We start from the raw sequence: 25,767 nt of genomic DNA, 5'->3' as shown, positions 1-25,767 counted from the left end.
GGGCAACTTTAACATATATAATGTTAAATAATGCTGTTAATTGCTGTGTACTTATGCATTTTGAAACAACTCAATTTTGGGGTATCTCTCTCTCTCTCTCTCTCTCTCTCTCTCTCTCTCTCTCTATATATATATATATATATATATATATATATATATATATATATATATATATATATATATATATATATACCAAGACAGCTGTTTCGGAAAAAGGAGGCCCAACTACTCACAACTTTGCCTCCCTCGGTCCAGATATAAAGCTCCCACCCGTCTTGGTACTGACTCCTAGACCACAGGTGTCCTGAAGTATTCCAGACTAACTACAAAGAATAATGTCCGGAATTCGCTACTGGGGACGACTGGCATATACTGTGTTCCGTATGGTCCACAAATGTTCTCTGGGATTCAAATAAGGAGAAACCCCAGCCAGGGAAGCCCATAGAATTCTTGGGTATGCCCTTCGAAGGATGCTTGAAAACGCGAGCCTTTTCACAAGGGATGGAGGGCGTTTTCTTGCTTTAAGAGTTCGGATCCATAAGGATACACTGTCATCATATAAATCCGAAAAACAATCCCCAGGTGAGAACTGCGGGTCAATGCGATGTGATGATCCAATGATGTCCATCAGAGCAATCCTCACAATATGATACCGCCGTCGCCACGGCCTTGGTTCCGACCAATCAGTCGGGTGGTCATGTTTTGGCTCATTAGTGTGTATATTATAAGAATGACTCTTGCAACAACACCTGCATGGATACGAAATATGGGCATTCCATTTGTCTGAGTTTCTGAAAGTTTGTTATTAATAAAATAGCATATTCCATGTGTTCAATAGGAACAATGAACAAATCCAAATCCTTTTTTTTTTTTTTACAAAAACTGATCAGAAAAAAATTAAAAAAAGATTCTAATTTATAATCAACAAGGCGATTCAGCGGATTTCACTTGTGTGTAGAGAAAATAACAAACGGAATAGATAATTTATGAGAAACTAGACTGACATCCGTATTTAAAACTATTAGTATTACAGCGCGGACACTTACGGTGCGTCTGACTTTTGGCATGACGATCAATAAAACAAGGCTGAGAGTCGACCGTGTTGGCAATCAACAGAAAGGTTTGTCTCTTCGCCCAAGGTCAGTTTTATGAGGCACTTACAATGTACGTATGTAAATAGGTGAAGGATAAGCGATGAGCTCGATGGGTTTGGATTGACCCAACTACATAGTATCTAGCTTAGTGAGATGTGTAGGGAAGATAGTTCTCGCAGGGGGTCGTCCGTAAAATTATTTCAACAGAAGGGAATACGACAGGAAACAGACAAGTAGACGAAGATTAGAACGCGGTTGGGGGAAGCCCCCTCCTAAGTGTAACACATATCCTTCAGCGTTAGGTATGTTATGTAAATAAAATTATTTACTTATTTTGGTTTTAATGCTCCTGAGTGAACGAAATCTGTTCAAACTTGAAATAATTCATTTAAAGTATTAAAATAAAGTATTTTTTAAAAGCGGAAAACTTCTAGCCTGTGTTTAGCAAGCTTTGCAGAGATGGTATAGAGCATCTTAGCCAACTGAACTGAACTCGGCAATCGCTTCCACAGTTGTTCCTGGAGCTAGGATAGGAGTGCAAAGATTGACAAGGAATGTTATCGGGAAGTACCGCAATTGCCATCATCTTTCTCGAAGCATCTCATCCTTCGCTATTGTGTACAAACACCTATCGTTTCTAGGATTCTGAAGACGAAACGATTTTCCTGTAGAGCTAAGAATAGTGTTTTACTTGCAGCAAAGTTAGAATCTGGGGAACAAGTGCCAAACGATTTCTGTAGAAGTGCAATCTCTACAGTTAAATTCGATTTTTTTTTGTTATTATTAATTTATTTAACGATCAACACCGTGGAAAATGCTGAAAATCTATAGTACATTAGCACGATAGGTGAACCAATAGAAACAGGTTCAAAATTAACGCCACCAAAGACAATAATTGTGATCATGGTTAGCGGTGTAGGCTTTGTTGGAAAGAAAATAGACGATTTATAAAAATTCGTACACTGAGTTGTCCCACCCCTCCCAAACTCTTAAACGAAAATATAAAAAAAAGCTAAAAATGAAATTAAAGTTATCTCCATAAACTCGCATCAAAGGCGAGTTGGTAATTGAGTGCAGTGGGGAAAAACCCCAAATAAGAAATTGCAGCGCTTGATAGTACGAAAATCAATTAATTACGGAATCAATGCTTAAAAAACAGGAACAGAAGTACACATTTAAGAAATGATTTCCTTCCGTTTTCTTCATCGCAGATAAGAAAAGCAATTTTCGGTGAATGTAGTGCACATAGTTGGAGTATTTATCTCCGCACCGGTTAAACTAAATACGGCCAACAAGCAAAAACGGAAAATATTAATTTTGGTGATTTGTTTCAGATAAAAACGCTGGCTAGCAATCGTTTGTTTGCAATTGAAGATTTTTTTATTTTTTTATTTTTTGGTGTGTGCGTCACATAGTTTTCGGAAAAACTACTTCATTCGAAAATAATTATTGGTAACCAAAATTAGATGATGTGGAAAACGGAACGTTTCTCATTACAAAATGAAAAGACATTTTCCGTAGATAATCTCAAATATTTTAGTATCAAATTACAAACAAAAAAAAGGTTTCGATTTGGCCCATTTAGTTAACAGAACGAAGGATGTTTGAGAGAGATTTTTACGACTGAAAACGTAGGATTAAAACAAATTTTTTTAGTCGTTAATTTGAAACTTATAAAGCGAAAGAAGTCGGTTGCAAGTTTCAAATGAATAAAAAAAATGTTTTAATCCTAAAATGAACGGAATTATACAGGGGGGTTCAAAATTCCACGTACAAACTTTGAGGGGAGGTAGAGAACATGAAAATCAACCCTATTCACAAAGGAAAGCATAACCGGAAACGCCACCGGAAGGTACTAACAGGGACAGGAAGATACAGAAATAACACAAGGCAGTAAGTAGTGTAAAAAACTTTATTAGGATAACTGAACAGTTCAATAGTAGTTGGATACACAATATGGTAAGCGAGGTGCATGTCTGTCATCTCAGCGTTCGTAAAACGATGCATGTTCTTCGTACGACGTCGAAAGCTTGAATGAGGAAGCCCCAATTGCTCACCTGGAGCGCTGGCGAACAGCGCCACCTATCACTTTCGGGTGGCGTTTCCGGTCATGCTTTCCTATGTGATAGTTGATTTTCATGTTCTCTACCTCCCCTCAAAATTTGTACGCGGAATTTTGAGCCGCCCTGTATAATCATTCTTATTACAACCAGATGTTAGAAACTTGAGTTTTAAAATTTACTAAAGAGTCTCTGAACCTTCGGCATCAGGATTACGGTGCACTGCACTACTTAAAAGCATACATATCACTTATCACATATAACTGTCTTACACGGGATTACTCGAGGGTTCTTACCCTCATAAGGTTTCTGCCTGTTGTCTGGTCAGAGAAACCTAAAAGCACTAATAAAAGGCGAATCCATTCAAAGCTCACCTTTACTGAAATCCATAAGCACTTCAGTACAACATACACGCTCTACAAGATACAAAAACAACTCGTCATTTGAACAATAATATACTTCTATTTGAAGTATATTATCCGCGTGAAAAATAAATTTTTATAAGGGTTGGGATGTTTTGAATATACCGACTCAGCTATGGAGTCTCCGCCACATTTAAATTAGCTTCTGCTGAATAATAAGGATTTCCTTAAGCTGTTATATTTAATACATTCTCTTAACGATTGAAAAATAGAATTTCGTTTACTACAATTTAGAGAAATTACTTTTACAGGTCTTTGAAACTAACTGTCAATCGCCGACTTTTTAAATTTGGGCCAAACAGCAAGAATTAAACACAAGATTAACAATTACTAAATAAAATACAGCTAGAAGTAGTTAAGTAACGCCAGTTTTCTCCACTGATAACAACTGTAAGTCAGGAATTTTGTCCACAAACCAGTAAATGACAAAGCTCTTCAAGATTACGATCACTGCAGGAGGAGGAAATGTGGCTGAATAATTTATAATCAAGACGAATAATATAAAGACGACGGAACACTTTACAACGATACCAGATGACATGCACAGGGCCTGACTACGAAAGTATACAGGTTGAAGCGATGAAAAGAAATGTAAGCTATGGAAGTGCGTATGCAAGTCCACACATTATGAGTGTGTGTATGTTTGGGGTAAACACTTATGCCATCGTCAGGGGTGTAATAAGAACGTCATTTTCAAGGGTCCTTTACGTGGGGAAAAATTACGATTTTGTAATATTGCATTTGGCCAAAAAGTGTGACTTGAAGATGAACGAAATGCAGCAGACGTGTTACTGCAATGCTATTTCCATTAATAGTGGTTACAAACCATTAGGCATTACTTTGGTTTTGTTGCTCACCTGGCATGTTTGCTTTGGGTGTAGCACAAAAGTTGTACATTTTTTTGTTTTTTTGAATTTTGCGAAACCAAATCAGTCTAGATACTCTATGATCAGCTCTCGTAGTATTGGGCTAAGGTTTCGATTAATAATAACAATTATCCGAATCTGTGTACATGTCAGTGATGTACTGCAAACTAAAGAACGACCATTGCTTAACAAGCCTTTACTAAACTCCATTAATTACATTAACATTTTTATGAGATGAAACAATAACTGAATCCATAAAGAAAAGCAATAATCGACGTCATTTTTTAGTGATTTCGATGAAAGATGAATACACACACACAGACCGCCCAACCATTCACACACGTCCATATTAAAAATGCAAAGAAAAACCCAACCAAACATCAGTACGCAATGACAACGATGGCACTTGGAACTGGACATGCAACAACGTATGTTGACAGTGTTTGTGCGCCAATCACAAAAACACATTTAAGAACGTCGAACACCCTTCGTAGATTCAACTTTTAGTGATCAACCTACCGAAGAGTAAAACGAATGTATTTATACAAATATTCACCACATATTCGCACTGTCATAGATCTTCATGATTGTAAATTTACTTTCTGAAGGGTATTTAAAATGGTTTTTATATTTTTTTTAGAATATACGATTTAGAATGAAACTATGTACAACTGAGAACGGATGATTAACTTTTGTGTCTGTAATTCCTACGAGAAAAAATAAAAAAGTTTTTCCATAAGGTTCTAATATTTGCACTTGACCGCAGCGCCCTCTTCTTTGTACATAATTTGACATTTTGGCTAGTATTCTCTGTAGCTGGTAAAAGTGCTGCAATAATATATTGTTTGCTTCTAATACAGCGCCAGCCAAAAACGATAACATCTTATATATACACATCGAGGCAGATGAATTTCAGGCACAGTTAAAAGCGTTATTATGGTCCATAACAAGTGATCCTGGCAGGATATTAGTACACGTATGAAAATGTGGAATTTAAAAAAAAAAAAAAAGGGAAAAAATCAATAAGCACTTCAGTACAACAAGATACTCTACAAGATACAAAAACAACTCGTAACTTGAACATTGATGCAAAACATGAAAAACAAAAGGTGCTACGACTGGGAAAGCGTTCGCTTCAGCTAATTACACCTCCGACCAGTGCGAATTCCGTGGCCTAATAGCGTTTATAATACGAACGCTGCTTTAACGGGGGAGGAAAAAAAGGAAAAAAATTTCGATGGCTTCGCTACTCCAAGCACACCTCTAGCTTTTACGAGTAATGTTAGGCTTTATAAATAAAATGAAAATGGAATTTCCTTTTCCACACTGAAGTGAAAATTCCCAAACAGCAAATTTCTTGGCAGCGGAGAGCTAAAACATCAAAGGAAAAAAAATAAAGAGAGAAGTTCCTTAGAATCAGCATGGCTGTCAGTATCTGAAATGATTGCTTTCCATGTTCGTTTTTAATATTATGCCACAGCTGCTCGGGAAATGTCGGTCAACAGTTTGCTCAGCACCTTGCACTTATACTGTAATCGGATGTTATTTTGCTGTGTTCGCTCTTGTTGCTCCTCGGATAACTGCAGTTTTCTGAGAAGTCGGGCATTTTCCAGATAGAGATCTTTCAGAAGGATATCACTTTGGCTGGGTTGAGTAACCTGCGGAGAGAAAAAGAAAAAAAATATCTAGTTAAAGGCACTGCATATTTGGCATGCTCAAAGAGGGGTGGCTATTTACAAAATAAATAAATAAAAATAAAATAAATAAAGGTTATTTATTATTAGGATGGAGAAATTTATAAGTCAAGATTTTTATTTTCTTTTTTGTGAAGGTAAACACAAAGAAAGAATGCAACAATTTCGAGGTAAGATAATATACGAAACACTAATGGTTAGTATGAATGCAGACAAGAAGACAAATGAAACATATTCTGATGGTAAAATGTACAAGAATGTAGTTAAACCTGTAGTATACTGTGTAAAGCAGAAAGGAAAGCGCGATTAAGAAGGAATGCGTAGGTAGTTGTGAAATACAGTTCATCATTGAGATGAGAATTCCAGGAAGAGACGAAAAAGAACTCGCAAGTCTACTGCAAATGAGTGTAAAATTAGACGATGAAATTACAGATAGTCGGAAATTATACACAGAGATGATCAAGGCTGTTGAATCAGGATACTGCGGCTGGATTGGGTGCAGTATCCTGATTCAACAGCCTTGATCATCTCTGTGTATAACTGTTTATATATGTTTTTCCGATTGCGCAGGAGCTTTTAAAACAGTAAGGACGAGGCCTACCCAATTCGGCATAGATCTCCATCTTCTTTTGATGTAAGGATTTCGTTTGGTCATCTTAGTTCTCTAGGTGGCCCACGAATTGGCGATTCACGAATTTCATTCATATCAAGGCTTTATTCACTTAGATTTAACTGTAATACGAGTACGATTGGGCTTTATTTCAAGCACACATGTAAAAATATAAGAATGCATTTGAGAACAGAAGAGGAAATAAACTATTTATTCTAGAGAAGGACAGAACTCATAGTTTTTTTTTTTCTATTTGGTGTTTAAATTACTTAAATTTTTATTCCCCCCCCCCTATAAAACAATACAACAAAACTAATTGTTTTCGGACCCATCAAACGTGTGCAAAGATGTCTACGTGTATAAGGCACTAGAGAAGAACCTGCAAGTTGTCCAACTGTGTCATGCAGACAAGCGAATACATGCAGGTGGATCATTATGTCTATACAAGAATGCTAGGAGTGTCAGTGTAAAGGGTGCAGTAGTTTTAGGAAGGATAGATAGCATAGGAGAGGAGCGGGCATGCTGCTAATGATATCGGATGACTTGAGACCTATGATTGTAGTACTACTACTACTAACAGTATTTCATGTGGCAGTGAATTTGAAGCCATCTAGTGTGAGGTGGAATCTAAGAATATCAATTACATAGTGAGATGTTGTTACCGACCTGGTGAATCGGTTGTTAGTGATGAAGAAATGCATCACCAAACAGTAAAGATGAGCGTCAAAAGAGTGATCATAATGGGACTTTAATTGTCCAGATATTGATTGGGTAGCAGTAGAATCTCATGAGAAAAATGAAAATACATTTATTGAGCTGTTGCCGGACAACTTCCTCAAGCAACCTGTGACAGAAGGAACTCGAGGTCAAAGAGTGTTAGATTTGGTTATAGTGTCAGAGGGCGTTTCAGTTAAAGAAGTATTCTGCTCCCGGTTGGTGACAGTGATCATGCGGTACTCACTTGGGAAGTGACTAAGTTTAGGAATGTTCCATTCAGAAAAGATTACATGCTGAAATACAAAGCAGGAACTTATGACCAACTGAGGAGTTGGGATGATTTTTTCCATCCAGCAACCGATCCCATTCCTACTAAGTTCAGTGGAATGGGATCGGTTGCTGGATGGAAAGAATATCGACAGTGCATGGAAAGCATTTAAACAATACTTAAATATGTCCCGAGAGTTCGAAGAATAAATAGGATAGAATTCAAATTCATGTGTAATCTTATTAAGTAAGAAATTCGTAAGAAAAGGATGATGTGGAAGGAATACCGCATGCATAAGGATGCCCACGGTATGAAAATTATAAGCAGCAGGCTAGAATAATCACAACTGTTGTACGGAAAGCAAAGTCTGAGTATGAAAAGAAACAGGATCTGCGTGCTAAAGACAACCCACTAGAATTCTATCCATATGCTGCAAGTAAAAGAAAGAATGAATATGAAAGAATAACTCTTCTAAATGCAGATGGCATGAGGGTAACAGATGCAGAAGAGGTTGTTCAACTAATGAGTGCCCATTTTGTTAAAGTTATCAATCTGGTGTAGGCGACATTGAGCTCACTGCTACCTCTTCACTGGATGAAGAAACTCAGGTGTATGAGGACGAAGTATTACAGCTGTTGTGCAAACTGAATAAGAATTCAGCACGTCTATTAAAAGATTGTTCAGCTGAACTGGCTATTCCTTTGACCAGGTTGTTTAATATGCGTCTCAAAACAGGGAAGATTCCGCAGGAATGGAAAGAATGTATGGTAATTCCATTGCACAAGGGTGGTGCAAAGACCAATGTATCCAACTATAGATCAATTAGGATCTCAGGCGTGGTGAAGATTATGGAAAAACTGGTTAGAGCTCGCATTCAGAAATGGATTGCCAGTGAATCTCTACTTTGCAATGAGCAACATGGGTTTACTAAGGGAAGCTCATGTTTTAGCAAGTTGCTCACATTCTATAACAAAGTTACCATTGAACTGGACAAGGGGAATGGATACACCATGATACTTTTGGATTTTGCTAATGCTTTTGACAGAATACAGCATGATAAATAATTGCATAAATTGGAGAATATGGGTTTGGGTTATACAACATTAGCATGGATAAAAGGATGGCTGTATGGCATATCAAAAAGTGGTATGAGTCTGCAAGATTTAAGGTAACCAGTGGTGTGCCACTAGGCTCGTTGATCGATCCACTGTTATTCAATCTGTACATTAATGATACCAGGAAGGATTTGACAAGCGACATACAGCTAAATTCTGATGGTGCAAAGATAGTGTAGGGTATTCAGGAATGCTGCTGATACACAGTACTTGCAGAATGATTTGAATAGGCTGGAATTGTGGGCATGGGGAAAGCGGATGTCAGTAAATGTAAAGCCATTCACTTCGGCGTGATTAAATATCCAATATGTTTTATATTGGTGGGATTATGCTAGAAGGAAGTGATGAGGGCAGGGATCTTGGAGTGTTAGTAGATAGGAAGTTGAAGTTCAGAGGCCATGTATCAAATATTGCGAATACAACTCAAAAGATAATTGCAATACTGGAACGAACATTCACATGTAAAGATAAGGATGTCATTTTGCCTCTTTACAAGGTCTTGATAAGACCTCACTTGGACTATTGTGCGCAGGTCTGTTCTCCTGGTTTCCATTGTGATTCTGATAAATTTGAGAGAGTACAAATGAGAGTTAAAAATGATATCAGGATTGTGGAATACTGATTATGATTGAGACAGATTGAGAATTTGTAGACTGCAGACACTAGACAAACAGGAGAAAGTGGGGTGATATGATTCAGACTTACAAACGTCTGAAAGAGTCATACAGGATTTCAACTAACAGAATTTTTCAATTTATGGAGGGTAAGAAAAGGACGAGAGGGCACCCTTGGAAGCTGAGAATGAATGCTGCCGCTAAGTTGGTGAAGGCTAGATTTTTCTCTCAAAGGGTGGTGCGTGATTGGAATGGATTGCCTTTGGATGTTGTGAGTGCAAGGAGTGTGAATAAATTCAAGAATAAGTATGATAGCTGGTGTGTGTAGTATGTGGCTTCCCTCGATGAGTCCCTGACTCCCTGGAGGTTCTGAAGAGAGAACTTCTTCAGACTAATCCTGAATTAGTTTATCTCCGACACGGCCAGGTGGGAGTTTTCCAAATCTCTGAAAAATCGACCGCATCGCACCATATTTCAGACCAAACACGAGGATCAACATGACATCAGTATGTACTGCACTCTCTCTCTCTCTCCCCAAGGACTCTAAAATCCTCATTAGCCTTGAGCTCTGCTATTGGTGACTATTAAGGGGTAGAGTGAGCTGCACATCGATTTCCATAAATGTTAGGACTAAAAACAGTCCTCCTTATTCCCTTTGGGTAATAAAAAGGAGTTAGACAATTTTTAAATTTACATTTTATTTCAGTTAAACAATTGACGTTTTTAACTGTGGTTAAGTGTTGTTTCTTCGATTATGCAATTCGGGAAATGTAACACGAGGGGGGGGGGGGAAATATCTCGAATAATATCCAGTCAACGTATTCACGTATTTATTCGTTGGTTTGAACTATGACCTCGTGACCATTGGGAAGGAGGAAGAGGATAAGTCAGAATCTCTGACACGTTTCAATGAAGAAAGAGAGGTTAAAAGGTCAAGTCCCGAAAATCGTGTGATATCACTTCAGAGGGCTCCTTACCTTTTTGGACAATTTTAATAACAGATACAAGAAATATTAAATACGACACTAATTATTTAAATTCATTTTTTTTTCTGAATTCGTAGTTTGCATCCTGTGAAAACTCTGCTAACTTTGACAGCAGATTTCTGTCAGATTTAAATAATAGATGAGATAAGAGTATGCATTATGACAAACATTTTTCTTTTATTCTTTCAACGGATAAGTGCTTCGTAAACTTTTTAAGAAATTCAAAAGAAATTTGAAATTAAACAGCTTAAAGAAACCAAACAAAAACATATTCAACTTAACAGAAATTCACTACGTAAAACATTAAGTGTGAAGGCATTTCCAAACCGAAAACCTTTGTATGAATGAATGTATTTTCCGTTTTAAATGATGAATAAAAAAAAGTGGCAACACATGCATGTTGGAGAAGATAAAACTGTGGTTAGATATTCAATTTTACAAATGCAGTCTCCGTGGTGCAATAGCAGAAATGGCATTAATGCAAATAGTACTGCAGCGATGCATATGATATGATGGAAATAAATAGGGCAGTTTTGCAAGCGATTTTACATTCATGGAACCAAACCAGAAATCCAGCAGGCCTATGAAAGATGAATTACTGAGAAAAAGCTCTTGAGACGAGCTTTTTCCATCCCTATAATATTCCTCTCATTTCGGATGCACGATTTAAAAAAAAAAAAGCTCTCCAATGTTAAAATTTTCTTGTGAAAGAATGGGAAGTGGCAGACTCACATTTCAAAACAGCACGAAGCCAACAGCATTACAGAGAAGTGCAGAAGTGATTTATTACAATTCGAAGTAACAACAATTTTTGCAGATAAAAGAAATTAGGCTTCAAAAGTTTTAATATATTAAAAACAGCATGCTTATTTGTATTATTTTTACATAAGAGAAAAATGGCATAGTGGGGAAATGATGCATATTTTGCTTTACTGATTACTTCAGTCATCGTGCGTAATTCCTTCTCAAACTACACGAGAAGGAACAGAAAATTCTGCATCTGATAATCTCAACAGAAATAAATAGCCACACTCAGTCACAATGCTCCGTACACATTACGCTTCACTTTATTTATTGATTTTAATTAAATTAAATTGACTTTTAAGTACTATATCGGCTATAAAACTTGCATAGAAGTGAAATACGTCAAGAAAATCTCGGGCTTGTTCGTGATTCGTTCTCTCACACACACACAAATTGCATACTATATTGGTAGGGAAAATTTCGTTCAGAAGCAGCACCTGTATATTACTTTTATTTATTTATTCTTTCCTACCGATGCAAATGCATCTCTCTCTTAAAAAAAAAAAAAAAAAAAAAAAAAAAAAAAAAAAAAAAAAAAAAAAAAAATCATTCAATAGAAACAGAGCGCGTAACATCAAAACACATTTTAGAATCGTTATATGACCTACACAGAGATCAAAACCGAAAGTCAATGGATTATTCTTTTGTACTCGTGGATTATATAAACCCTGACACTTGACCTTTTGAAATCTTCGGCAGTTTTAGTGCTCAGGGGACGAATGATGTCGTACGTGGTCACTGTAGATATAATATAATCTCAGTTTCGGAATAAGCACCAGGAAAAAAACATTTGCCACCTCTTTCTCCCCTGTGCATACTGTTAAGGTATTTCTTGTATGCTTTCACTATTGGGTTCTGAGGATCAAAGTAAAACATTCTTTGATAAACTGAACATCCCATCTTTCTGAGTCGCTTTGGAAATATGAAATAGTGAATTTGAGAGTTTTGCGAACAATTTCTATTATTATGTATTGAATTATTTTTCAAGTCCGAAGCCGTTGACTTATTTGGTTTTCTTATTTCCTATTATAAGTTCAATCGCTTTTATTTTATTTTGTAAACAATGCAGACTGATAGTAAATAATGTTTGTACAGTATAATTGAATACCATGAACACTGAATCCTAACCAACTGCTTGCAGATTCTAGTAACATCAAATGTTATAATAATGAAATCAATGAAAAGAACGGATAGAAATCTGCTTTTGGAATTAATCAAAATCTTAAGTAGTTTAAAACTTTTTTTTTAATCCTCTAAGAATCACTACATGGTGATGACAGTCCGAAGATGCGTGCGTTCTTGGTTTGTACATATGCAGAATGGAAACTCCTGCTAACTCACCTTCAGGCTAAGATTCTTCGCATTGTTGATGGGATTCAAACCAAGATACTGTATTGCCAACAAGGAGCATACTGTAACGACGCAATGGATGTGCTATACCGGTTTATTTATTGTGCACTGTAACACAACTGAATCTCGGACTTTTGTATATTCACATTCAGTTTTATATTCAACTAATACAAATGTCACTAGTAAATTTATAGAAACATTTTCAGCCAAGTTTGATTTTATTATTTTTTAAACATTAGCCTTGAAAGCTTTATACATTCATATATGCAGAATCTACTAGTGTATGAGCAGTAATCAATACAAATCTTAGTTTTAGGCAAAGCGACTCAGAAAATTAATTTTTTTTTAATATTTCTTATTAATAATTGTAATAGTATATAGATATGTTTCTGTTTTTATTCTTTAACTGAAATAGTTAATGTAGTTAATTGTTTCAAACTGGTGTTGTCAGTTGGTAAGAAAATCATCGGCGTACAAGTAATAGATTAAAAAAAAAAAAAAAAAAAAAAATTCTTGCTCCTCCATATACAACTGGCAAACGGACAACGTGGCCAAACTACTCATTCACTGAGATATCACTAACAGAATATTACTGTTTCTCCTCTCATTTTCTCTATGTGTGTGTTCAAGAAAGTATAAAAAGTACGACCAGGAGTTTTCGATATTCCAGTTTATGATAATAAAAAAAAGGAAACGCAATTAAACATAATGACAGTCTTCTAAAAAAAAAACTTTTCATTAGTGAAATTGGACTATACCGACTACCTTTCATCCGGTTAATCTGTACATCGAGAGCACCTTGTTCTCTGGGGATTAACTTTTTGAAAACATTCAACTAATTAAGCTACCTTTAATTAATTAAACAAACACAAAAGTTAACATAAAAACATGTTAAAAGAAATGACATGCACAAAAAAGCATTGCAAAGGAAAGCAATAAATGCAACTCATACTACTGTTCGCAATGGTTAGATGCAGAGAAAGAATTCATTAAAAAAAAAAAAACTACTAAAAGATAGAGGATTAGACATGAAAGGATAAAACATGCTTAAATCCCAACCCAAGCTGAAGGCTTGATCCACACACCTCCTGTCCTAGAGAGGGACTTTCCTTGTATAGTCTTTGAAGCTCCTCTTTATGCTGTAGTTCCATCTCTAGTTGCTCTTCTACCTGTTGCTGTCCTGAACAGAAAAGCAGTGGAAGGAGGTAGAAAATTAGTGTGTGAGTCGTAGCAATTATTTAATACACAGAAAAACATTAAACTGTTAACATCAACAATAATTTCTGAGCTGTGAAATATTCATTCGATGTTAGTAAAAATTAAAAGACCTTTGTTAGGTTATTATCGCCACAGTTAAAGCAAAACCAAATAATTAGGTTGGCTATAATAAGCAGATAGTTCAAGATGTAAACATGTCTGTATAAGTAAGGAACTAGATAAGAACAGAGATCTGCAAGTTGTTGATCTGTGTCATACAGACCACACACAAGAGGATACAAAATAATATGCAGGTAACTTATTATATCCGTACACAAAGCAGACATACTAATCATCCTAAAAATACGATACTAAGGGTATAGTATTTTTAGAAAGGATAGGAGAGGGGTGTGTGTGTGTGTGCTGCTAATGATATCAGGTGACTTGAATCCAGTTAGAGTTGAGACCTCTGACTGCAATACTAATAACAGTTTTTCAAGTGATGAGTTTGAAGCCATCTGCTGTGAGATGGAGTCTAACAGGATTAAATACATAGTAGGGTGTTATTATAGATCTGGTGGATGGGTTGTTAGTGAGAAGGAAATGTATCACCAAATAAATACGATGGGTGCAAAAAGAGAAATCATAATGAGAGGCTTTAATTATCAACACTGATCGGGTGGCTGTGAAATCGCATGAGAGGAATGAAACTGAATTTATTGAGCTGTTGCGAGATAACTTCCTCAAGCAGTATGTGACAGAAGGAACTCGAGAACAAAGAGCATTAGATTTGATTATACACCCTCTGTCCAAGAAGAAACCGAACTTTTCGAAAATAGAAGAAATTAGTGGCGCCACCTGTTGTACATTTTTGTTATCGAAAAGCGGCACCTTTCATTAGTGTTGTCAACTGTTTATGACATTTGTTCCATTAGAAGCCGAGTTATAGTGCCAAAAGTGACAGCGTGTTTTGCCAAACGGTCGGTCGTCACGATATTCATGACGTACGCGACGAATTCACGCTACCAATCGCTTCAGAATTTCGAGATAAAACTCACCATTGACCGTTTGGCCAGGCGGAACGAATTCTTTGTGGATAATGCCCTTGGAATCGTAGAAACAAATCAGCATTGTCTTTACTTTTACTTCTCCAAGCGACTTTTTTTCGGATGCCCCTCTTCTGGTGGTCTTCACTCAGCACTCTGGCGCTTTGTTTCGGGCTCATACTCAAAACACCACGTTTCGTCACCAGTAACGATCATTTCATGGGAGTTTGAGTCCTTACGAGCGGGTTTAGTGAGGTCCCTGCAGTGTTCAATTCGATAGATTTTTTGGTCGTCGGTCAACTTGTGGGGAACAAATCGCGAATTCAATTTACGAAGGCCCAAACTCTCGGTCAAAATGTTGTGCACGGTTGATTTCGGAATCCCCAATTCATCTTCAATCAATCTCACGTACGATTTCGGGTTTCCTTTGATGAAATCACGCACCTTTTGGATGTTACCTTCGCTCAGTCCGGTTTTTGGATGGCCCGGCTTTTCGTCGTACTCAAGCGTCTCACGACCACTTTGAAATCGCTTAAACCACTCGTAAACTTGAGTACGGGATAAACGTTCATCACCGTATGCTTTTTTGAAGCATTTGATGCGTTTCGGTAAAACGTTTACCAAGTTTAACACAAAAGTCAATCGCAGCTCTTTGTTTGAAACTCATTTTCCAACCGTTCGTCAAAATCACTCAAGGCAATATAACTCGGCTTCTAATGAAACAAATGTCATAAATAGTTGACACAACATTAATGAAGGTTGCCGCTTTTGATAACAAAAAGATACAACAGGTGGCAACACAAGTTTCCTCTATTTTCAGAATTTTCGGTTTCTTTTTGAACAGAGGGAGTAGTATCAGAGGGCGTTTCAGTTAAAGATGTAACTATTCTGCCTCCGGTTGGTGACAGCGATCATGCGGTACTCACTTGGGAAGTGGATAAGTTTAGGAATGCAGTTCAGCAAACAACCTTTTCCATTCATAAAAGGTTGTTTGCTGAACTTACAAAGCAGGAAATTCAGACCAACTGAGTTCGGCGTAATGATATCGGTTGATGGATGGGAAGAACATCGAAAGTGCATGGGAAGCATTTAAACAATACTTAAATGATGCGATATCAGAATGTGTCCCTAGAGTTCGAAGAGTAAATAGAGTAGGAGTGAAATGGTGTAATCGAATTAAGCAAGAGATTCGCAAGAAAAAGATGATGTGGAAGGAATACCGTGTGCATAAGGTTGTCGTCAGCTATGATAATTATAAGCAACAGGCCAGAAGAGTCAAGTGCTGTACGGAAAACTGGTTGATTATGAAAAGAAAGTAGCTTTGCAAGTTAAAGACAACCTAAAACAATTCCATTGATATGCTGCAAGTAAAAGAAAGAATGAATTTGAAAGAATAACTCTATTGAATGCAGATGGTATGCGGGTGAACTGATGCAGAAGTGATTGTTCGACTAATGAGTAGCCATTTTGCTAAAAGCTATCAACCTGGTATATGCAACATTGAACTGAACGCTGGGTCTTCACTGTAGCAGGAGGAAGTACTAAAGCTGTTGCACAAACCGAATACAAATTCTGCAATATGAACTGATGGGATATTAGCACGAATGCTAAAAAGAGTGTTCAGCTGAACTGGCTATTCCTTTGACCAGGCTATACAATTCGAGTCTCAGAACAGGAATGATTCCACACGAATTGAAAAGAATGTATGGTAATCACATTGCACAATGGTGGTGCAAAGCCTGGTGTATCCAACTATCGACCAATCAGTGTCTCAGGAGTGGTGGTGAAGATTTTGGAAAAGTTGGTTAGGGCTCGCATTCAGAAATGGGTTGACAGCGAATCTCTACTTTGCGACGAACAGCGTGGATTTACTACGGAAAGGTCATGCTTACATTCTATAACAATGTTGCCATTGAACTAGTCAAGGGGAATGGATGCACCATGATACTTTTGGATTTTGCTAAGGCTTTTGACAGAATACAGCATGGAAGACTGTTGCATATAATTGCAGAATATGAGATTGGATTATACACTATTGGCATGGATAAGAGGATGGCTGACTGACAGACAGATATCAAAAAGTCGCGAATGTGTGCGGGGGGGGGGATGCATCAAAGTAACCAGTAGTGTGCCTCAAGGATCAGTGCTTAGTCTATTGTTATTCAAGTTGTAAATTAATGACATTGGGAAAGATTTGACATGTGTCATACAACTATTTGCTGATGATGCAAACATAATTGGTGTAATCCGGAGTGCTGCTGATATGCAGTACTTGCAGAATGATTTTAATAGGCTGGAATTGTGGGCATGTGAAAATGGCCGGACCTGATTAGATACTCAATGTCGTATTATATCGGTGGGATTAAAAGAAACTGATGAGGCTAGGGATCTTGGAGTTTTAGTAAACAGGAGGTGGAAGTTCAAGGGTCATATAGCGAAAATTGCAAATACAGCTCAGAAATGAACCTTGACATGTAAAGATAAGGAAATCAATTTGCCTCTTTACAAGGCCTTGATAAGACTTCACTTGGACTATTGCGTGCTAGTCTGGTCTCCGTGGTGATTCTCATACAGTGCAAAGGTGAGTGTCAAAAATGATGTCAGAATTCTGGAATACTGATTGTGCATTCCACAGATTGAGAATTTGTAGACTGCAAACACTAGAAACAAGAGAAAGAGGGATGATATGGTTGAGACTTACAAACTTCTGAAAGAGTTATGCAGAATTTCAGTAGACAGGGGCGTAGCTAGGGGAGGGGGGGACGGTCCCTCCCAGGCGACACTTTGAACCTTTTTTTTAACTTTCGCAGTTAATTCTAAAATACAGTCTCGAGAACTTAGTTCCAAATATTGCAATACTACTGCGAATTTTCCTCACAATTGCTGTAAGTGTTGCTAGTTGTGAGAGGAGTTTTTCTAAATAAAATTGATTAAGAATTACATTACTACGAAATAGATTTCGCCAATGTCATCGACGATTTTGCTAACAGAAAAGCAAGAAAAATAACATTTTAGGATGTTGGAATTAAAGTTTTACTTCAAAAATAAACAGTGTTTTAATTTATTTCCCTATACGTCGTTTTGATTTTTTGTAGTATTTTTGGTGTGTATTGAGAGGGCCGGCAAACTCAGGGACTGACCAAGGCGGCAAAAGCTCTAGCTACACCACTATCAGTACATGGAATTTTTCATTTTATGGAGAGTGGGTAAAGGACGCGAGGGCATCCTTGGAAGTTGAGAATGAATGCTATCAAAGGAAGGGGGTAGGGCTAGATTTTTCTCTCGTAGCGGTGCGTGTTTGGAATGGATTGCCGTTGGATGTGGTGTGTGCAAGCAGCGTGAATGAATTTCAGAACAGGTATGACAGCTGGTGCAAATAATATATACTCCATTGATGAGTTCTTGAATTCCTGGAAGTCTCTTTTAATAATAAAAATAATACATAACTGATTACTTAGAAAATCCAAAAGGCAAAGCAAATTAACAGTGTATGACTATGCATAAAGCAATAATTGCTTAGCAGCAATCAAGAAATCACAAACAGAGCTTAAAAACGTTTTGTGATTCTATCTAATCTGGATTCGGAAGAGAACTCACAGGTCTTCCTAACTATCAGCGCCAAGATGTGTTTCATAATACGTTACGAAATACATTCACTGAGGTCCCATATACGTTATGGGACCTCAGTGAAGACTGAATAAGGAGCAACCCAATTGAATATCTGATACTATTTGGATTGTAATCTAACATATAACAAACCATGCAGCTGAAAGAATAAATCTTTGCTTGGTAAATTATTATTATTATATTGACATGGAAGTCAAATATTAATCTAATATTGGAGTATAAGTATTAGATTAAGAAGCGTTTATAAAGTTATTTTGATAAATTAGATCTGGATCTAGAATCTGAGTTGACTAAACCACAGTCAATTTTTCAACAACATCGTTGTCTGAAGCTGTGAAAAAAAAAAGATAATTGCATTTTTCAAATATTTAATAGTCGCCACCTGTTGAAATCCTAATGAAGGTGAATACGGCAGTAGATGCATTTTTTTCACTCGAAAACTTGGATTTTTCATCCCGCAAACCCACCACGCAATTTGCTGCAATGCAGATAGGATTAACAATCCTGTCTTAAGTAATAATCAAGATTCTAAGAAACCAAGTTACTTAGTGTGAGAACAACATGAAACGAAAAATGGATGGCTTATAACGACAGTCCTTGTATTCAAAATCGAACTGTACAAAATAAGTCTGTTGATAAAATGCTGAATAACTGAAATTGTACGTGCCAAATTCTTAAATAAACATTGGGCAAAGTACTGTTTGTGCTACTAAAAAAAAAATACTAGAGTTTATGAAAGTGATTATATTCCCCCATATTATACAGACAGCTCTGCAATGAGCTGTCTTCTCCGCATGAAGACTTCGTCCAACAGCCAACATTAAACGTGAATAAATCAGCTAATATCGTTACCGTCATTACAAGTTTAAATCTGCACTGAGGTCAAGAATGGCACAGTACTAATGGAAGAACAGGAGATTAAAAAAAAAAAAAAAAAAAGATAGAATTGGAAGAGTCCTCTCTTTCTGGGTGGTGGTGGTGGGTGTGGGGGGGGGGGGGGGGGAACGAAGTACTTCAACTCATGCAAGAAGATGAAAGAGCAGTTAAGGAGATTAATAATAAGACACTGGATGCAGATGGAATTCGGCAGAGGTAGTTATGGAGCAATAAGTGTTTCACAGAGCAACTGTAAGGGTCTGGAGACGGAAGTATGATCTAGAGACTGGAAGAATCAGTATTCGTACTATTGCACAAGAAGAGAGATATGAAGAACTCCAAGAACCATAGAACAGTTTAATCTCTCCTGCAAGCAATATTCTGCTGAAAGTTGAAGCCAAACGCTAAAAATGCCTGAAGAACAGATAGGTTTCAGAAAAGGTACCAGAGATCAGATCCTTTGATCTCTGGTACCATTGATTTGTCTTAGGCAAATCAATGAAAACTGTAATTTTATTTGATTTATCGGGTTCATAGATGTAGAGTGAAGAGACCACGTTAAGAACAGGTATAATATTAACTAACTGAATTCAGGAATGCAAGAAAGTGCATTCAATGAAGATTACAGTTTTCATTGATTTGCCTAAGACAAATCAATGGTACCAGAGATGGCATATTGTGTGGATGGTGGATTGTGTAATTGGTGGATTACATAAAAAGTGTACATGGTGAGTTGTATCTTACAATTAGTCCTTGGACTGTGTGAAGGTATTCTAAATAACAATAACATACTCCACTAAATAGTTATTAATTTTTTTTTCTCAATTTTTGCCACTTAAAGGCTCGTATAAATAATGTAAACTGTTCAGTGCCCATTTATTTTTTTGAAGTTCAACAATTAATGGCATATAAGTTCTATTATAGCACAGCAAAGCAATATGAATCAAAAACGTTATAAACAGCTTAATTTAACACTAGAGGTATAGAAAAATCTTGTATTATATGAAGGAAAGGTAAAAAAAAAAAAGTACTATCAGACCAGAAAAAAAAAGGTTGTGACATTAATAAAGAAAGTATATATTTCGATTTGATACTCCCCCCTTTTTTATGTGGTTTCCACCCACAGAAGGTTTATTTGTGAATCTATAATACAATCGTACCATGGGTGAAATAAGTTTTTTTTTTTTTCTATTTTTTTTTTTGTATTTATATTTTTACCAGCTTTGGAAACTTGCTCTAAAGACTAAACAAGCCACTTCAGGACTCCCTTAAGTGGGGAGGTAATCTCCCACTAGGCAATGAAATTCATCTCCCACCCAAAGATAATCACAAACATTCATGCCCATGGCAAGATTTGATGTAGTAAGCATCAACTTACTACATTAAGTTGATGGCTAACTAAAACCATTGAGTGTTGTTATTGTATTATATTAAATTGCAAACAGGATTAAGAGAAAAAGTTTATCAATTTATGAAAGACCAAATTTTAGGAGTTTAAAAAGCATTTTTTTATGAAGTGAATAAAGATATCCAAGTTCTCAATCCTTTGCTATTTCTTATTACCTTTTTTTTTTTTCGACAAGACATTTTCATTAATTCAAAACAGCTATCCAAGTCCAGATATATTTACTGTTTTAAATCCTTAAAAGCTCAAAAATATTTTTTCAAAGTAAAAATATTCAACTAATAAAATGATAGTAAAAAAAATCCTAAATCCTATTTACTTTCCAATAATCCCCTAAAATATTTCTGGATGCAGTTTTGAATCAATTCTTATCAAAATGTCTTTTAAATATGCCTTATACTCAAGACTAAACTTGTAACATATAGTGAAAGTTTTATCATTTTTTTTTTTAAAATTTGTATTATGTGCTTCAGAGTACTTAGTGGAAATTTGACTTGGAGAAGCATATTTATAAACTTCTAAGGAAAAAGCAAGCAGAAGTTTATTTTTATGTATACGTAATAATACTTGTATGCTAAGAGCCGGCGAAGGTTGGTCGATTGGTAGAGCCTCTGCTACTAATGGCTCAGTTAAGTAAGTTTGAGCGCGGTTAGTAGTTGGAAGGGGACCAATCGTTCGATGCTGTCGGCACACTCTCCCTCGATGAGTCTTTGGACTCCCTGGAGGTGTCAAAATAATAATAATAATAATAATAATAATAATAAGCTCCATGAGAGAACCATGCCCTTTCCCATTGATAATAGTTCAAGTTGTCACAGAAGACTTTTTCTAGTCTCTTTTCCCTCCCTTTCAAAAAAAAAGCATTCCATAAACAATTAAATGATGCAAGGAGGTACAGCAGTTAAGAAAGAGAGGACAAGAAAGCATAATTGTAAATAAGAATACTTGACTATAAGACTAAATAATAAATCATTAAAATAACATTATTTTATAAAATATAAGTTTCAAGAAATTATTACCTGGTCTACACATAAAAGTTTTCTTACAATTGCAATTGATAATAATTTTCGTTTTCTCGGTCCTTATTTTATCATTATCCCAAATACATTATATAAACAATGCAAACCTTTTTTAAAGCCACATCCAGCAAAGATTATTACTATAATAAATGACGATGTTACACCAGCTTTATTTTTAAGGAGTCTTGGATAGAAAGAAAGGGATCCAAGAAGAAATAAATTTCTGAGGGATTGGGAGAAGAGTTAGAAATGCAAAATTAAAGAAATAATTAAGGTTACTTACGTAACTGTCCAATCTCTTCTTCCCACTGTTGCTTTAGTCTGTCTTGATCCTGAAGATATAAAGTCTCCAGCTTGGTTTCAACAGTCCTCAAAAACTGCAGTACTAAATCCTCCAACTTTTCTTGGAGGAATGAGATATTACTAACAGAACAAGACTGTAACACTTTATTAACTTCCTGTCTTAGCTGCATTGCGAGATCACTGTGGTTGGAGTCCTCCTCTATCATTTTTACATACCTTTTGTTTCTGTTCTTTTTGTTTCCTTGTCCATTATGTAACATATCTTTGGCTTCCTTCTCATTCACTTCTTTTGTCTCTATTAATTTTCTTTCAAACTGCTCTTCCAAAGACTTTGTGAGTTCCTTTTGTCTTTCCTGAAATATCTGTTCCATCTGATTCTTTTGTTTGCTGAAATCATCCTGAAGTAGTCGATTAGCATTGATTTGGTCCTGTAATTGCCTTGTTTGACACTGAAGTAAAGCATCATATTCTTCTCTTAGTTTTGCAAGTGCTTGCTCTTTTTCTAACCCAATTTCATTCTTTTGTGAGATTTCTTTAGATAACTGTTCTTTAAGTTCGAGTAGTTCTGTATTTAAGATGTTCTGTATTTTCTTCTGTTCTTGAATTTCTTCCTGTAGCCTGAGAATAGCTCCATCAGTATGTCTGATCTCTGTATTACATTGACTACATGTCTGTTTTCCTAACTGCGCTTCTAAGTTTATAACTTTGGTGCTGTAGCACTTTTCCATATCTGTTACAAGTTTTTCATACTTTGTTTTGAGTTTGGCAACTTCTTCTTTGTGATTTTCTTGCAACTTTTCTATCTCAAATGGCACTTTTGTTGGATCTGAAAGAAATCACAGTAATAATTAACCTTTGTAAATAATCCACACATCAATTTTGGATAAATCATCCATTACTCTTCTAAGGTGTACAAATGATATGTTCAGTTATCAAGAAAGTAAATGATTTTAAGCTAAAGAAGGGATTAAACTCTGAATATGAAATGCCCGAGCCGACACTCTTAGAACAGTTCTATTTTCCCTTTTAAAAGAAAGTTACTCTTCTTAACATAATAAAGGATCTCAGATATAATAAAAACTTATCACTAATACTTTCACATAGTAATAAAGTTATAAAAACAAAAAATAAATATAGAAAGTTTGGGTAATAAATCAGAATGTGATCTTATAGAAAGCTATAGAAAAACTTAAGTTATGTAAAGATAGCTCGAATTGGAAAGAATATAGACGATAAATATTATAACACATTAAATGTTTTGGAAGACATGAAGAAAGCTTAGATTTTGGAAGAAAGAGTACTATAAAAGTAATAATAAAGGTATCTACAAGGAAATAATTATAATGATCAGGTTATTGCATTATCATAATGCTGATAGCATAATGTTTTAATATCAGCAAACAATCAAATACCCTTAGTCAATCCACATGAAATATCATATCATTAACAAATAATTTGTAGTATTCCAAGAACAGTACCTTGTCGCAGTGCTGGTTACCTTCCCTTTTTTGTGCTCTTCTACAAATACAACATCCCAATATCTTTCAGAACAACTATTCTCCTATTCATATGACTAAATCCACTATCAGTCCCTATTGCACTCAATTTGTATACACCAACTTGTCATACAGCAATCTATGAAATGCCTTTGCAAAGTTAAAAAATAACACACCAAATATGAGTCTTTCTTATTTTACAAATTTGTTATTTTTTAAAATAAAATGTAAGCAGATTATCCAAGAAAGAACTACCCTCCACAAATCCATGCTAACCTGCTGTATACACAGCACAACACTGTATTCAAATCTTAATGAATTTTTCTAATATCTTAACAACTGCAGATATAGAGACTCATCTATACTTATCTTAGGACCACTCTTCACAATGACAAAATTTTTCCTCCTTCCACTCACGTTTGTGACCCTTCCAATTATAAATCTCATTAAACAATAACATTGTAGGCACAGTCAACTCTTCTATATACTTTCTAAAAATATATTTCGTATTTCACAGCATGCATATAAAGCATCTAATAGGATCTGTTTTGTTTATCCATCCATTCACACTTGCGTACTGCTGTAACCTTTGAGGCACATTATGACTTTTGCTGTCAACCAATCATCCATTTGCATGTATGCATATAACAACTCTACTTTGGATTGGAAAATTCATGAAATTGAGAATTTGGAATTTTTACTAACGATTGTCGAGTCACTTTAATTTTGATTAAAATCAAATGATTTTAAGCAGAGTTAGACAGAACAATTCATTATGAAATTATACGATGCAAACAATCATGAATAAACTAAATTTATAATACACATGTGCATGCACGCACGCACACACCAAAAAAACAGAACTAGTTTTAATTGTGGTGATAATAAAGGATGGCATTATACACTGCACTATATCACAAAATTAATCAGCTCAACTAATAACAGCATAGTGGCATTTGTAATAATTATAAGCATGTTATAAATATGCTAGTGGCATTAGCAGAAGCTTTACATTTTTTGTGTGAAATGCCTGCATTGAGGAATTTCTTTTGTGGGAACATTTTAACTGGGTGTATTTTCTCATATACAGGACCAAAATACATTTTTTTTTTTTTTTGACACCACAGTAGATATTTCATCAAACAATGAACACAACATCAGATCACTGCTGAATGGCAACGTGCCGAACATACCACACACACACACAAAAAAAATATGCTGTAGTATTTTCAATGTAGATTAAATTGTAATGAGTAAATTAATTGGAAATTTTTCATGTTTTAAAAAATTCTTGATGATCATATACTGATTAGTATGCAAAAATCTGGAAACATACTTTCTTGGTAATGAGAAAATAGTGGATGCCAGTCCAGAGCAAGTAATTAAAATGAAATTAGAACTTTGGAGAAGTAAGTTTTGTAGAGACACTAAATTATAGAGTTTGATTATCAGATGATAAAGGAAAGATATCAGATATAATAGTGATGCATAAGCCAATTAAATGTATGTTAATTTTCCTCGCCAGTGGCAAAAGATCAAACATAAGAGAAGGGGAACTTAATCAATAATAAAGATTAAAATGAAAAAAAAATCTTTAGGTTTTTATAAGGAAATTTATATTGTTGAATACTATATACAACAGTGATAGGAAAATACCAAAATTAATGCAAATATAAAGAGACAACATCATGAGTATGCAGGTTTTCCTCAAAGTACTGATAACTTTTTGACAGATAATAGAATTATCTGTCAAAAAAATTAACATTTTGAAATAATGTTGAATCTTTAATATCCACTATATCTATATAATTACATTTTGACTTATTATAGAGTATTTTTTTACATTATATCAGTTGAAAGTGGTTATTTTAAATTAAAAATATAAGCAAAAATGTAAACGTTTACAAACAAGGTTCTGCTGAGATGAATTTTTGTACACTTTTAATATATTATCAAATAGTGCCCCTGTTATGAAAGGTTGCTTATGCTTGGATCCGCTGAAACTTTTATAGTTTCTATGTTTGGCACGAAACTCTTGTAGTTTCTCTATTCGGCTTTGAAATAATGTTGGATTCAATATTCACTTAATTTGAATAATTTTGCATCGCCAAAGAGAAGCCTATGGTCTCTTTATTTCAGTAATTCTTGGTGCCTTTTGTGATGTGACACCTTTTTTAGCAACTCGTATGGTAAAGTAT

At 35.5% G+C, this 25,767-nt stretch overlaps 1 protein-coding gene across 7 annotated transcripts in view; it reads right to left on the bottom strand.

Moving 5' to 3' along the window:
- Positions 1–4,623: 4,623 nt before the first annotated feature.
- Positions 4,624–25,767, bottom strand: part of Nin (blastoderm-specific gene 25D) — a 511,736-nt gene continuing 490,592 nt past the window's right edge. For 5 of the 7 annotated variants that reach the window (XM_090406751.1, XM_090406750.1, XM_090406752.1 and 2 more), the window contains 3 exons: positions 22,054–22,899; positions 13,686–13,780; positions 4,624–6,100 (listed from right to left, as the gene is read on the bottom strand). In XM_090406751.1, the coding sequence (XP_090262877.1) occupies positions 5,912–6,100; positions 13,686–13,780; positions 22,054–22,899 (1,130 nt within the window). In that variant the 3' untranslated portion in view covers positions 4,624–5,911. Of the gene's footprint in view, positions 6,101–13,659; positions 13,781–22,053; positions 22,900–25,767 lie in introns of all 7 variants that reach the window. The other 2 variants (XM_090406753.1, XM_090406754.1) reach the window with 2 other exon arrangements.

Source organism: Typopeltis vanoorti, chromosome 17, assembly GCF_054136105.1.
Source record: "Typopeltis vanoorti isolate ZY-2024b chromosome 17, IOZ_Tvanoo_1.0, whole genome shotgun sequence".
NCBI lineage: Eukaryota > Metazoa > Arthropoda > Arachnida > Uropygi > Thelyphonidae > Typopeltis > Typopeltis vanoorti.
This window is presented reverse-complemented; position numbering and strand designations above follow the sequence as displayed.